Source organism: Diabrotica undecimpunctata, chromosome 1 (assembly GCF_040954645.1).
Source record: "Diabrotica undecimpunctata isolate CICGRU chromosome 1, icDiaUnde3, whole genome shotgun sequence".
Lineage (NCBI taxonomy): Eukaryota > Metazoa > Arthropoda > Insecta > Coleoptera > Chrysomelidae > Diabrotica > Diabrotica undecimpunctata.
Window position 1 is genome coordinate 152,160,005 of NC_092803.1, and position 15,941 is coordinate 152,175,945.

Below are 15,941 nucleotides of genomic sequence, written 5' to 3' on the forward strand. Positions count from 1 at the left end.
TCTCTTCTGTGTACTCAATATTTTCGTTAATTATTGTACCCAATATTTATATTTTTTAACTTTTTTAATTTGTTCTCAATGTATTGTTGTTTTATTGGCGCTGTTGGGCTTTTGTAATTACCATAAATTGTGTCTTTTTTTGTTTAGGTACAGTCCGTTTTCTTCACTGACTTCTACCACTCTGTCAACCATTTGTTGTAAATCCTCAAGGCATTCCTCTAATAAAATAGTTTCGTCGGCAAACCGTATATTATTGATTGGTCGGCCATTTACTTTTATTCCCATAGTTAGTTCTTCTAGTGCTTCCTGGATTATTTCCTCTGAATACAAATTGAACAAAGTAGGTCACATGACACAGCCCTGCCTGACGCCCCTCTCAACCTGTATTTCATTTGAAAAGACGTTGTTCTCTTTTACCACAGCGATCTGATTATAATAGATAGCGCTAATGATCCTGATGTCGTCCTTAAAATGTGTGCGTTGACCTTATAAAAATACAATTTGTTGGACGTTTGATAAAAATTTAAGATGGTTTTATTTATTATTTACCAATTCATTTATTATTTTACATTATTTACATTCCATTTGACTTTAAATTAATTATATCACAGTTTATACACAAATAGTTGCAAAGCTTTATGGGGATGAGCAGGCTTTAATACTACTTCATCATTAACTTTGTAGTTTTCGTAATCCAGTGACCATATTAACTCGTATCCCAAAGATTTGGCCACAGCTGCTGAAAAGAAACTGGTACATTCCATAAACATCATTTGGGCTCCGTGTTCTTTGGCAAGTTCTCTAAAAAAAAATTAAATATTTGTTGGTACAAAGAAAAGCAAATATTACAATAAAGTTTTATTAGCTCTAAAGCTATATAAGTACACAGGGAAGTAAACCAGACACAACAATTTTTCAGTCATATTAATAATAATATCGTATGGCATTTTTGCCGGGGAAATCCTTTCGGACAGGTTTCGGAGCCAATTGCATCTTTAACCCTGTTTCAACTAGCTGGTGTCGATGCACACTAGCCCAAGGGGACCGACTATGTGCCCTCCGAAGCCGGTGAACGGCTCGTATCATTTTTAGAGTAAATTCATAAATTAATAATTTATTTTATTTTAATAAATTTTATTTCTAATGTTTGTTTGCAATAATATGTTTAATGGAATGTGTTTTAATAACAAATATCAACTATATACTTTAACTATTTGTCCAATAAAGGCTGTTTTCCACCTGAAATGTAACAAAAAAATACTGACCACACAATTTTTAAATCGTATATTTAAAAAATAATTGCATATTAAAACTGTATGTAAGCGACACAGACATCAAAAATTCTGTTTGGTCTTCTACTGCTACTTAAACGTATTTTTTTTAATCAACTTTAAAAAATCTCTTTCTAGTTCGATCTATATGTCTTCTATGTGATTTTTTAACTGTCTCTATCCGGCTATTTTAATTGATGTTTAAAAGGAGCTCTGAACTGGCTCCGTGCAAGACATACTCAGGAAAGTGTTGCGTAAATGATGACTTAAAGAGCGGGCGCTCTTTGGAAAAGTTTTGGCACGATACAGGCGCACTACAGTGTCTGACATCATGTCTTCGCATCTCGTGGAACTTGAATGGATATGAAGAGAAAAAATAAATAGAGATGGTCCAGAATAGAACTTAAAACAAGGAAGCAAAATGTAAATGAAGAAGGACAGAAAAATATAGACTCCTAATGGACTAAAATAAAGGAAGATATTGAAGCAGCAGCAAAAAAAGAAATAGGAACAGAAACTTGTGCCCGTAAAAATCATCGGTTTGACGATGAATGAAAGAATGTAACATACGAAAAAAATTAAGCCTACAAAAAAATGCTTATCCGACGAACTAGAACAACTGTAGAAAATTAGCAGACGAAGGAAAAGAAAAGGAAAGAAGATACACGAAAGAAAGAAACAAAACCACTTAAATAATCACTTAAATATATTGAAAACCTTAACAGAGAGAAAGAATTCAGAACATTCTATAAGAAAGTTAACATGAACAGAAAAAAATTCAAACCAATGCAGAAGTCCGAATGGTGACCTATTAACAACAAGGAAAGATTTATTTAATAGATGGGTAGGATAATTTTATAAGGTACTTAATATAGAGAAAGAAGAAAAAAACCTGGAAGACGAAACAGGCTAGAAGGAAGAGGCACCAACGATTCTTGCAGTTAAAGACGCATTTAAAAATTAGCCAGAAATAAATCACCCGGTATAGATAATCCTAGCTAAACTACACAAAAAAGGTGGCCACGATACATAATAGCGTTGATTGAATAACCCAAATTTGGGTTATTGAATCAACGATAATAGTACTACAGCAGTTCATAAAAGAAATCTCTCCCTAGTGATTGGAATCTTGGAATACTTTGCATTATACACAAAAAGGAGATATCTTTGAATACTCTAACCACAGAGGAATTACAGTTTTCTAAATGCAGCATGTAAAATATTGTCCAGTATACTATGCCATTGTATGGCACCATAATAGGAAAATACCAAGCCGGTTTCAGAGGTGTAAAATTGATAATTCATCAGATTGCAACCCTGAAACAAATTTAAGAAAAAACACTAGAATATGGAATAGATACTCATCACATATTTATAGACTACAAGGCAACCTACGACTGTGTATAAAGTAGAGAAATGTTCAGAGCAATGAAACAGCTAGGAATACCAAATCAGTAAACAAAAGTAACTCTTAAAAAAGTTTAATGTAGAGCACGAATCCAGGGAAACTGAATATTTTAAAACAAATATCGGGATGCGCCAGGCAGACACTCTCTGATGTTAGCTGTTAAATCTGGCTGTGGAAAAACCAATACGCATGTCACAAATCACAACTATCGGGTTAACACTCTGCGGACGGACTATTTTTTATTAATTTATATTTAATGGTAAATAATTTGTTTTTAGGACATATTAGGACAAAAAATAGACAAATCAAAGGTTTTTTATATTATATTTTTGTAATTAGTACAAAAAAAGGTCACTAGGCCACAAACGAAAAACTTATTTGGTGTGAAATGGAAAAAAACAAATTTTTTTTCAGATAGACATAAACCTACTGGACATGTAGTACAGTGTCATCTTGTTCGACGAGGAGTTGCCTTGGTACTTCATAAACCTACTTGACATGTAGTACAGTGTCATCTTGTACGACGAGGAGTTGCCTTGGTACTGCAGTGTGTACAACGTACTTTGGCTCCATGCTGAGGCGTATGGGCTACTTTGTCAGTTCTTATTTCTAGAGGAACTTGTTTTTTGAACCTGTTACTGGTGCTTGGTTTGTCCATGCTTCTTCTTCCAAATTTAGGCATTTGGGGGTTTGCTCCAATCAAACCGGTGGCCACAAAAATTTTAAATTCTTTCAAAGACAGTCTTACCAGTTGTTGATTGTTTGAAAATTATATATGAGTTCAGTAATATTAGGTCAACAAAATGGAAAAAATTCCTATGTCATCACTTTTTGAATTTTCTATCCAATTCGTAGCAAGATACTAACACATCAGACTTATCTACATAGCCCATATATTTGTTATAATCTTGTACTAATTGTTTGCAGTTAATTTCCAATGATGTCCCATCCTTTTCTTTCCTCTTCACAGTGACATTTTCTTCAGGTTTGTGAAAATTGCTTAGAAAATGAATGGGTTTTTTATCCACCCATTGCAAAGGTAGCAATCTTCACTCATTCTCCAGTTTGAGTCACCTCTTTTCATTTTTTTATTTGTATTAAGTTCAGTTGGAAAACCTTTTCTATCTTTTTGAGTTGTTCCACATGCGTAGATATTGTCTTTAACAAGTCGCGTTGTAATGCAACAGAATTGAAATAGTTATCGAAATAAACTTCATAATTTTTTCCAACTAAATCTCTTGTAAGATCTTTCAATACTCTTGCCCCGAGCTGTTCCGGTGAATATTTGGAATTGTAAAACATATCCTGACTGATCAGCACGTACCCATATCTTATATCCCCTTTTTATGGGCTTCTTCGGCATATATTGGCGTAAACTACTTCGTCCCTTGAACCTTATCATGGATTCGTCTATTGATTGTTGCCTGCTGGGATAAAATGAGCTTTTATAAGTGGTTGAAAGTTCCTCTAGCAATGGCCGCACTTTGTAGAGTTTATCGTAGTTGCCATTACCTTTCTTAGGTTGTAACGAATTGTCATTTATATGAAGATGAGTAAGCAACCATCCAAATCTGTCACGCGACATACATGAAGAAATAAACTGATCCCTGATAACAAAATTTGCAGACCAAAAATCTCTATAACTGGGCAACTTTTTTACACCCATCAAAAGGTTTATTTCCAAAAAACACTTTATTCTTTCAAGTATTATGGGAGTGTTGTTTTTGTTATTTTCTTGGACTACATATAAATTAGTTTGGGAAACAAGTGTATTAAACAGGTTCTCACTAAACAAATGAAGGAAGAAATCAAGAAGAGTCTCTATAGTATCAGGAACATTTGGTCCGACGTTTTCTGAGAAAGGACGGAGTTGAGCGGCATTATTTGGGCCGGTGGTCCATTTTAACTCATCAAGAATAGCAACTGATACCTCGTCTTCACCACAGTCACTGCCATGCGCAACATCTTCATTGTCTGAAATATCGTTTTGTTCATCTAAAACAGCTGACTCCAAAGTCATGTCGAAATCTTCATCCTCGTTCTCATCAAAATCGGATACATCAGATCCCTCCGATGGGATATCTGCTAGTAAATCTTTAACGTCATGGCTTGGTAATTGACTCAAATCAAGACGTCTTTTTCAACAAAACGTACCTATTAGTTACTGATCGGCCTAGTGGCATCTATTGGAACCACCGATCAAAATATCAAAATGCACTTAGTTATCTACGTAGTTCATAAAGACTCAATACGGCAATACATAAATACATCTATTTATCAACAAATTAACATAATACATACCTTTTATAAGTAGAAGAATGTTTATTTATTTACAACTATAAATAACCTCACTAGCATTCACTTGTGAGCGCGCTAAATGATTATGTACAATGTTCACAACTGCTCCTGGAATTTTGTTATCACGTGGGAAGTGACATATACGACGTCTACATCGCATTCCGTCTGGTGGTCCCAGCGTACGATTACTCGGGTAGTAGGAAAAAATTTGTTTAAAGGTGGTTTCACCGTGGAGTCACTAAGCCTGAAAGGGTTAATATATATCAAATCAGTAAAAATCTTTGCATATGCTGACTATGTCAATATTATTGGGAGAACGCTAAAGACTCTACGAGAGGAGTATATAATACTTCAGCCACTTACTATAGAAAATGGCGGCATCAAAGCAGTTAACGAATTTGTATTCTGCGAGCAATCTTTAACACTGAAAATATTACGACTGACCGAAAATAATCTAAGAGAAAACACATAGAAAATAAGCTAAAAGAAATAGAAGAGAATTACAGAAATAGAAAACCTTATATCAAGGTGCTAGAAATGAAAAAAGAGGTTTCCAACAAAAACCCATATTCGTTAAAAACAAAGCAGGAAATAATATAAGTTGTGAAACAGAAATAGTCGAAAGATGGAAAGAGTATTTTGATGAATTACTAAATGGCAATAATAATTCAAACCAAAAGGAATGTATGGAAGCAGAAGCAAGAATCGAACAATTAGAAGACATAGAAAATAATTCACACAGCAAAGAACAAAGCGAGGAAATCATAAAAAATCTAAAAAACAACAAATGCCCTGGAAGCGATAACAGCAGAGATGATGAAATATGGTGTAAAACTGCTAAATGATTGGATATACAAGATCATAAAGGAGATATTCTTTATGCACATATGCTTGTTAAGCCAGACTGATGATGATCGTTTTCCTATTTGCTTATTTTTTTATTATTCTAAATATTAAAGTCTAGAGCTGATATATTATTATTTAAAGATTATCTTTATTCTCCGCTATCAGAGCTGCGTCATGTGCATAAATAGTATAGGTAGTTGAGGAATCATCTCTGACTTCGACATTATAAGACATTGCCACCTTTTGTGTGTTCCAAACTAGAATATATGAGTGGAAGGTTTCATGGTAAGGTTAGCTCCCTGCCAAGAGCTTAAGAAAAAGTTACTAAAATCGACGAATTGGTTTGAAATATGATGGACAATTAACTAGAAATACAGGATATAAAAAATCACCAAACTATAAGAATGAATTAGTTTTTGTTTCCAAATTAACAAAACACCATAGTAGTATCTGTAGTTTATTACAAATATTTCAAAAAACTCAGATAACACAAAAAATAAATAATAAAAAATTATTTCATAACAGTAATATTTTATACAGTTGGAAAAATGTACAAATGTACTACACAAATAGAAATATAAATATGGAGTATGATCAGAGGACAAAGAAAAGAGATGAACGATATAATAAAAAGAAACACATTCAGAAGGAAACATTTGTAGACCACTTTTGATCCCTATTTCCTAAAGGTGACCATAATGAACCACCAACACCAGAGATAACGACAAACGAAGAAATAACTATTGAGGAGGAAGAGGTAAAGGAAGCATTAAGGAAATTAAAAAACAGAAAATCACCAGAAAAGGATAGAATACCGAACGAATTCTTAAGTACGGATTAAACACAACACTAAAATTAACAACCAAAGTGATAACAAATAAATTGAATAAAATTATAACATTAGCAAAAAAACAACAAGGTTTTAGGTCGGGAAGAACATGTACCGACGCTATATTTATAATGAGGCAAGTTCAAGAGAAAATTAGAATACAACAAATTGGCAGATCTATGTTTCGTGGACCTTAAGAAGGCATTTGATCGGGGAAAAGTAAAGGACGTTATTCACTTATTGTACGCAAGAGAGATACCTCTGGGAATAATCAAAACGATCGAAAATATTTACCAAAACAACACAATAAAAGTGAAAGTGGAAGAAGAACTAACCGACCCTATTGAAGCTGGTGATGAAGAGATTCCCTGAGTCCTCTATTGTTCAACCTGATTATGGATCAAATAATAAAAAAGTAAGAACTAAAAAAAGACACCAAATGGGAGAAAAACAACTTAAAATAATCTGGTATGCAGACGACGCAATACTACTCTATCAAAGTAAAGACGATTTAACACGACTGATAGTTTCTGCCCTTCAGGGACGATTTTTAAAAAATAATTATTTAATTTACAAATGCGAGAGAACTTTATAGCGTTCTTAAAAGTTACAATATTTAAATCAGACTTCACTGTACAAAATTTCAAATCAGACTGAATAATAATTAATTAAAATGAAATACATTACACATTGGAAAATAAAACAATAATTCGCAAGTTGCACTTTTATATTCAGGTCGATCATAGTTCAGGTGCTGACGCATCGGATTTAGGGTATTGGCTTATGGGGTCAACGACTATAACTCCTCCAACCTTAGTTTCTGGAATTTTTCATGGAATTGAAAAATGACCTAGGTTGGGCTTGTGGTAGGTTTTCTTCAGGATCATCTTGGATGTGAACACTCTCCATGGGACTATCATCGTTTCTTTGCGAATTCGTTCTTCTTATACATTTAATACCAAAATATGCAAAAATTATTATAATCAAAAATATTGTTGATAGGTTCCAAAAGTTAAAAGGACTAGTAGCTTTTGAGTTTTTAAGTATCAATGTTTTAATTTCTTCTTGTTTCTTCTTAACTAAATGAATCTGGTCCAGTTGGACATCTTCGATATGAACTTTAGGAATCTCTTCTTGACGAGGATAAGGAATAACTATATTCGGAAGTAATAGTGGCTGACTTTCAGAAATGAGGCGATTATTGCTAAATGTTTGGTCTTCTGTGCTAAACTGGCATTGGAAGGGAACTGTGATGAGATAATTTCCAGAAATTAATTGAAGATCTGTGTTGGTACAGTTCATTTGGATTTTGGTTTTGGTTACCAAAACAGCGATGTAGTGGGACTCATCTACTTGTTGGATGATATTTTTTGAAATGTGAACTTCTATTCTTTGGCATCTCGTAGGATTAGATTTCAGTTTAAGGAGTTGGAATAGACAGTCTTCTTCATTTTTACTTTTCAAATGATTCTCGGGACAAAAGAAATTTGGCTTCAGATTGGAGCATGGTACAGATGTGTATTGGTAAAAATTTTCATTCATTATCAGATAGGTGTTAGGGGGTACTATGGTAGTTCGATTTACAGTAGGGATCGAGTATAAATGATAGTAGGAGTATTCGTCGGGATAAGCTATTGGAACATGGACAATGAAAACAATTGTCAAGTTAGAGTAGTACGCTTTTGTTTCTAAGATATTATAATATTTATTTATGTCTGATGTGATATTCGGATAAATTAGTTCGTTTCTTGAATAATATTTCATAATTTGAGTTAATATTGACTTTAGTTCATTAATCTTTACTATACTACTATTTAAAATACCTAGTCTCGCAAATGTTATAGAGTTTTCTATTTCTGTTAGCAACTGTAATATAATATTTATACTTATACTTAATTGGTCTAAAATATTTCTAGTTATAAGGAAATCTTCGAAATTAAAAATAAATTTATTAAGGTTTGAACGAATAGATTCTAAACCAGAGAAAATTACTTTTTGGATACTCTTTATGAGAGAAATAGTATTATTAAAATTCTCTACAATATCTGTCGATAATAAAATTTGTTTATTAAGTCTTTAGTATCGGCTTGTTGAAGGCCCAGGACCATCATCGTTGTTATTAGGAACCTGCAAGAGTTTTTTCCGGTTAGTTTTTGGTCGTCTTAAGTTTTGTTTATGTAAAAGTCTTTTTTGAGTAGCAACTTTAATTTTTGCATCTTTAACAACTTTATCTTTCATAAATTTAGGGTTTAGTACCTAGTACCTAGTAGCAAGTTTATTTCGTACAAGTGTAGTGTTTTTCCTGTAAACATCACTGTCTTCTTCGTATGTGAGTGGTTCGTGTCGATCCTTATTGTGATATTCAATACTTTTTTCTTTTTGTTCGATCAATTTTTTATTAAGTTCTTTATAGATCCCTTTGGTCATATCTCTATGTTTTTGAATATAATTATTAATCAGTTTTTGGTCTATGTTCATAACAAATATTTCTTTAGTGTTAATGTGTCCATTTATAATATCTATAGGCTTTTGTTGAGTTACGGAATGTATTGAGTTATTATATCCTAAAATAGCATAAGGCATTTGATTTAAGATATCAATTTTTCCATCTGATTTGCTTCTTATTATTCGTAGATGTTCTATTAGAGTAGAATGAAATCTCTCTATAGATCCTTTAGATTGGGTACTATTTGTAGTAACATAATGAGTTTTTACTTTATGTATGTCGAAGAATTCTTGTACAACAGAGTTTTTTAATTCTGTGCCTCGGTCCATAGTTACGAGATCAGGAATTCCATGATGTGTCATGAAGGTTAGAAAAGCTCTTACAATTTCAGTACTTGACAAAGCTGAAAGTGGGTATGCTTGACCGTATTTAGAAAATGTGTCTATACTAGTAAGAAATTTTTGGACTTGACTTGAAAAGTGTCTGCAAATATTATTTCAAACGGTTTTGTAGCTGTGGGTGTAATCATTAATTTTTGATTTGGCGGATTACGATCATATTTATTTACTTGGCAAATATTACAATTATTTATAAAATCTGTTACATCTTGTTTTATTCCTGGCCAATAGTAGGTACGTTTAATTCTAGTTTCTGTTTCTAGGATACCTCGGTGATTGGATTTTCCTTCATGAAATAACCTTATTTTTTCATGCTGTTCATCTTTGTCTACTAAATCTTTTAAGATGCTGTTACATTTTATTAACTTGTAGGCAGAATTTTTAAATGTGTTTTTTAACGTTTCTAATATTTCTGGTATAAAGGTGTCTTCTTTGAAGTACACAGCATATTTGTATTTTGGGTCAATGTAATTTTTAAATATATTAATAGTTTCTTGTACAATATTATTTTTTGAAATTTGGATATAAAGTCTTTTTCTGTTGAGAAATATTTTTTCAATTTTTGGTTTGGCAGCTGAGTGTAAAACAAAATCAATTACAATTTGGTGATCAAAAACATTGAGATGTTTATCAGAAATGAGCATTCCTAGTATTGGATCTTCTATACTAGTATGTACAGTTTCTCCATCATCTTCGTTATCTTCAATGTCGTTATCTTTATCATTTCCTTGTTTTAAGTTTTCTTCGTTAATGTCGTCGTCGATATTTACAGCCATCGAAACGCTATCATCATCGTTCCTTGTCTGAGTCTTATTTTGTTCTTCCATGTATTTTAAAAATTCATTACAATTAATCTCTATTCTAGATAGGGAGTCTGCATTTGCATTGCAACTTCCTTTCTTGTATTCGATTATGTAATCAAATTCCTCTAATTTTAAACGCCATCTCACTAATCGTGAATTTGGTTCTTTTAGAGACATAAGCCACTGTAAAGGTTTATGGTCTGTCATAATTTTAAATTGTCTTCCAAATAGATAAGGTCTAAAATACTTAGTTGCCCATACTATCGCAAGAAGCTCTTTTTCTATAACACTGTAGTTTTGTTCGGACTCGTTTAATGTTCTCGAGGTATAAGCTACTGGTTTGTCTTGACCATTTACCAATTGAGATAATACGGCTCCTACTGCTACATTACTTGCATCAGTAGTTAATATAAAATCTTTATCAAAATCTGGATACTGAAGTATAGGTTCATTAATTAATAAATTTTTGCAATCTTCGAAACATTTTACAAATTCTGGAGTGTGTTCTATCTTAGCATCCTTTTTTAAACATTTCGTTAATGGTTTAGTTAATCTGGCAAAATCTTTTATAAATCTCCTGTAATATCCCAATAATCCTAAAAATCCTTTTATTTCGCGTGCTGTTTAAGGAATTGGATATTTGACAATTGCATTAATCTTATCTGGGTTTGGTTTTACACCTTCTGTAGTTACAACGTGACCAAGATAAGCTACTTCTTTTCTTAAAAATTCACACTTATCTAATTGTATTTTAAAATTATTGGCTTGTAAACGTTTAAAAACTTTTTCTAAATTTACAATATGCTCTTGTAGTAAGGTAGAAAAAATAATTATATCGTCTAAGTAAACAAGACAGATGTCATCTTGAAGACCTCGCAGAATATCGTCCATAACTCTCTGAAAAGTTGCAGGAGCATTCTTGAGTCCAAATGGCATACGAACATATTCATAATGTCCATTCTCAACATTGAAAGCTGTCTTGGGAATATCGTCTGGGTGCATCTCAATCTGATGAAAACCACTAGCTAGATCAAGTGTACTAAAATAGTTGCATCTGCCTAATTTATCAAGTGTATCGATAATATTTGGTAATGGGTATTTGTCTGGAATTGTTTTCTCGTTCAGTTTCCTATAATCTACGACAATTCTCCATTTATTTTTTCCTGATGCATCTGCTTTTTTGGGTACTACCCAGATAGGCGAGGACCAAGGTGAGTTGCTTGGTCTAATAATTCCTTGTTCTAACATTTTGTTTATTTGACTATTTACTTTTGGTTTATGAACAAAGGGGTATCTATACGATTGACTATAAATAGGTAGTTCATCCTTAGTTTTTATAAAATGCTTAACTCTATTTGTAAATGTAAGAGGTTTATCCTCGCTATGAAAAAGATTAGAATATTTATTACAAATTTTTAGAATATTTTGTTTTTCTTCAGAGTTCATATGAGATGTACGGATTAAATTTTCAATAATAAATGTTTCGATTTCGTCAGCAGGCACTATGTCTGCATGGAATAATTCATGACAATTTTCGTCAGCGGAACAGTATCAATTGGAGCATCTAAGGTGACAAAAATTTCATCTTGGGTTCGGTTATAGATTTCGACTAGAGCAAAACCGTCTATTGCGTTCGAGAGACATGCAGGGATTTCACATTTTTGAATAGTTTGGTCAGGGATAAATATACATCCTGATTTTTGAGAAACTGGAATTTTAGCTACACTACAAGATAAGGGGTCCAATTTTTGTTTAAAGATTATTTTTAGGTCAGATTTATAATACGTTATAGGTATACTAGAATATGGAGTAGTTAATTGGGAATTTACGAAATCTAACTTAGCATTAAGATATTTTATGTTATCTAGTCCTAAAAGACCATCGAAACTTCTATGAAAATCAAAAAGATGGAACTTAATCTTACCTTCCTGATTAAATTCTGAAAAAATGGGGATTTCTGCACAAAAGTCCTTCTTTGTACTTTGAAATACTGCGGAAACAACAAAGGGTTCGTAAAAGATATAATTTTTGTAAAAAAGGTTAGCTTTTTCGGGATTTAAAAACGATTTAGAAGAACCTGTATCTACCAGTAACTTTAATGGAGGATCATGAATCTGAATATATGGCAGTTCTCTTTTATTTGTGGAAAAATTTAATTTTATTAAGTCGGTTGGTTTTGAAAGATGCCGTCTTGAAAATTTTGATGATGCTCTTCGTTAACAGTATCATAAGTTTAAAATCCACAAGGAAACTAAGTTCCTGTGTTTGGCTGTATACCATATATTAAAAATTTTGAATAAAATCCTTTATAAAAAGGTATATAAAAAACCCAGTTGGGCTATGTTAAATTGGCAAAACGTTTTCGGAATAAGTATTCCATCATCAGTACCAAGTTAATACATGGATGTAGCCACTAAATATGGGGTTACAAACCCTTTAAAAATTGCTAATTTAAATTTAGTTTACATAATGTCTGTTTTACAATTTAGATGGTAAAGTTACCGTTGGATTGGTAACATGGTGACATATGACTCTGCAATAAGTTGCAAGTCCTGAGACGGTATGTCTACGAGGACTTCAATAAAGCAACTGAGTTGCTTTGAGTTGCTTTATTGAAGTCCTCGTAGACATACCGTCTCAGGACTTGCAACTTATTGCAGAGTCATATGTCACCATGTTACCAATCCAACGGTAACTTTACCATCTAAATTGTAAAACAGACATTATGTAAACTAAATTTAAATTAGCAATTTTTAAAGGGTTTGTAACCCCATATTTAGTGGCTACATCCATGTATTAACTTGGTACTGATGATGGAATACTTATTCCGAAAACGTTTTGCCAATTTAACATAGCCCAACTGGGTTTTTTATATACCTTTTTATAAAGGATTTTATTCAAAATTTTTATCATAAGTTTGTTGATGAGAAGTCTGAGGAGTATTTTGGTAATCACTATTATTGATGGATTCGTATTCAGTATTATATAGTTCTTCGAATGTAAAATTTTGATTTGGATTTCTAGGGTTGTGGAAATTATTCCTGAATTGGGGAGTACTATTTCTAGTAGTTGTACTCATAGGAGTAGATGTGTTTGGAGCAAAATTGGGATTTGATCGCCAAGCGTTCTGAGCTGGCTTGTTAGAGTTTTGAAAGCTATTTCTGAACTGGGAAATACTATTTCTAGTAGATGTACTCATGTTAGTGGGTCTGTTGGGAACAAAATTTGGATTTGGTCGCCAAACATTTTGAGTTGGCCTATTAGAATTTTGGACATTATACTGATAGTTTTGGGGAGTGTTTCTTTGATACTGATGTGATTGTGAAGGTTGAAAATGTCTATCATTGCGAGAATTTATTTGGGAATTTAAATGAAAGTTATAGTTTGGTTTTCTAGAATATTTGTTACTATTATTATTATTATTATTAGTATTAAAATTTTGACTTTTTTGATAGTATTTAATATTATCTTCTTCTTTAATGAATTGTATAGCTTGCTCAATAGATTGTGGTCTCATTGCACGAATTATGGGTCCTAAAGGTTCTCTTAAACCTGCTAAAAATGTTTTTAATGCTTGTTTGTTAAAGAAATCTCGTTTGTATGTACGTTCCTGACCAAGATGGTGTAAATATATATATAGTTACAAATAGAATTTAATAAATCTAGCACCTTTTCATGAAATTGATAAGGTGATTCGTTTGACTTTTGTTTAAGATTAACTAGATCCTGATTTAGACAATTTTCGTCTCTTTGATCAGCAAAATTTAAAATTAATGTATTTTTTATACCATCCCAATCAGTATTGCCGCTAATCGCAATTATTTCTTCAGCTCTTCCTTCTAATTTATTTAATATACCGTTCAATAATAAACAATTTTGAAAGCTATTATGATTAGTTGTATCAAAATAATGTTGTAAGATTGATTCGGTAGCATTTATAAATCTATAGAGTTTATTGATATTGCCATCAAAACGAGGAATAATGGCTAAATTTGCGATATCTAACTTAGGTACAATAATAGTAGCATTTGAAGTACTTGGTGAAGTCATTTTATTTTTATTTAATACTTTTCTTTCTTAATTATATTCTTATCAATCAAAAATAATAAGTAAATAATACGTACTCTTGACTATTATTTTCACAAAAGGATTTAATAGGCAAAGATGAGTCTGAATATGAATAAAAATTATTAGCTTACCACATTTATGTACTTCTGCTTGATGTCCCTGGAAATTCTGGATGTCCTGATGGAGCCCAAAATCACTGACAGTTCGAAAAGTTTATGAAAAACGGAAACCGGTTCTTTTTTTCGTCAAAGAGTTAAAACTCACGAATATCCGCAATGGAATTCTACGAAAAATCCACTAAGACTGCGCCACTGCTAGTTTCTGCCCTTCAGGGACGATTTTTAAAAAATAATTATTTAATTTACAAATGCGAGAGAACTTTATTGCGTTCTTAAAAGTTACAATATTTAAATCAGACTTCACTGTACAAAATTTCAAATCAGACTGAATAATAATTAATTAAAATGAAATACATTACACATTGGAAAATAAAACAATAATTCGCAAGTTGCACTTTTATATTCAGGTCGATCATAGTTCAGGTGCTGACGCATCGGATTTAGGGTATTGGCTTATGGGGTCAACGACTATAACTCACGTATAACGCAAATGCAGTAGGATGTAAATTGGAGCTGGAAGGTCAGATAATAGAATAAGTGATGGAGTTTACATATCTAGGCATCACATTATCTAGCTACGGAAAGCTCGAAACTGAAGTGGAAGACAAGTGAATAGAGCAAACAGAGCCGTAGGTTGTCTGAATGAAACAATATGGATCAATAAAAATATCGGGAACGAAATGAAACGCAGAATTTACAAAACAGTCATTAAACCAATAATGACATATGCGGCAGAAACATGATCTGACACAGAGAGGACATAAAGAATGCAGAGATGAAAACACTTCTGGGTAAGAAATAGAATAGTAGAATAAAACGATCATATGACAACAATGACATATGACAACAAATAGAGTGGTAAAGATGGCAAGAGACGGTTCCCCAATAGGAAGATGATCAGTAGGAAGACCACGAAAACGATGGAACGACAACTTACTGGAGGCGCATTGAAAAGCAGACAGAGGCATGTCTACATAAAAAGAAGAAAAAGAAGAAGAAGAAGAAGAGAAAAAATGTGTCTTATTTCATAATATTCTCAAATTTGTCGTATTAATTTAGTGAAACAGTGAAACTCATTGTGTCAGATTAATTAATAAACTTTTGCATTTTAACAATCTAATAAACATGAATTCAATAAATTTGGCAGCACCTGAAAATAATATCATTGTTTATAATATACTTAAACATTAACAAAGGAGTAGGATGGCATATTGTATTGAAATCCAAACAATCAGTATGTGACGTAATAAAATCCATGCGTGATAAAATTTGTTCTTATATGCATTTATTACAGATATTTTACCATCTAATAGATAAAAATTATATAGGAGAAAAACGTTTACTAATTAATGTAACTAAATGAAAGGTGTACAAGGTGTAATGTTGGTGTTCAAGATTAAATTACATGTTAAGTAACTATTATTCATAAAATTCTCGGAAATACTTTCTGTTATT

The 15,941-nt window shown here is 32.2% G+C and overlaps 1 protein-coding gene across 2 annotated transcripts in view; it reads right to left on the reverse strand.

The window, feature by feature from the left end:
- Positions 1 to 514: 514 nt before the first annotated feature.
- LOC140432385 (arylalkylamine N-acetyltransferase 1-like) overlaps positions 515 to 15,941 on the reverse strand; it is a 34,810-nt gene continuing 19,383 nt past the window's right edge. The window contains exons 4-5 of one of the 2 annotated variants that reach the window (XR_011949799.1): positions 4,981 to 5,221; positions 694 to 801 (exon numbers count right to left, since the gene is read on the reverse strand). Coding sequence is in view for 1 of the 2 variants with exons in the window: in XM_072520242.1 (XP_072376343.1) it covers positions 606 to 801 (196 nt within the window). In the remaining variant the exon portion in view is untranslated. Of the gene's footprint in view, positions 802 to 4,980; positions 5,222 to 15,941 lie in introns of both variants that reach the window. The other variant, XM_072520242.1, reaches the window with a different exon arrangement.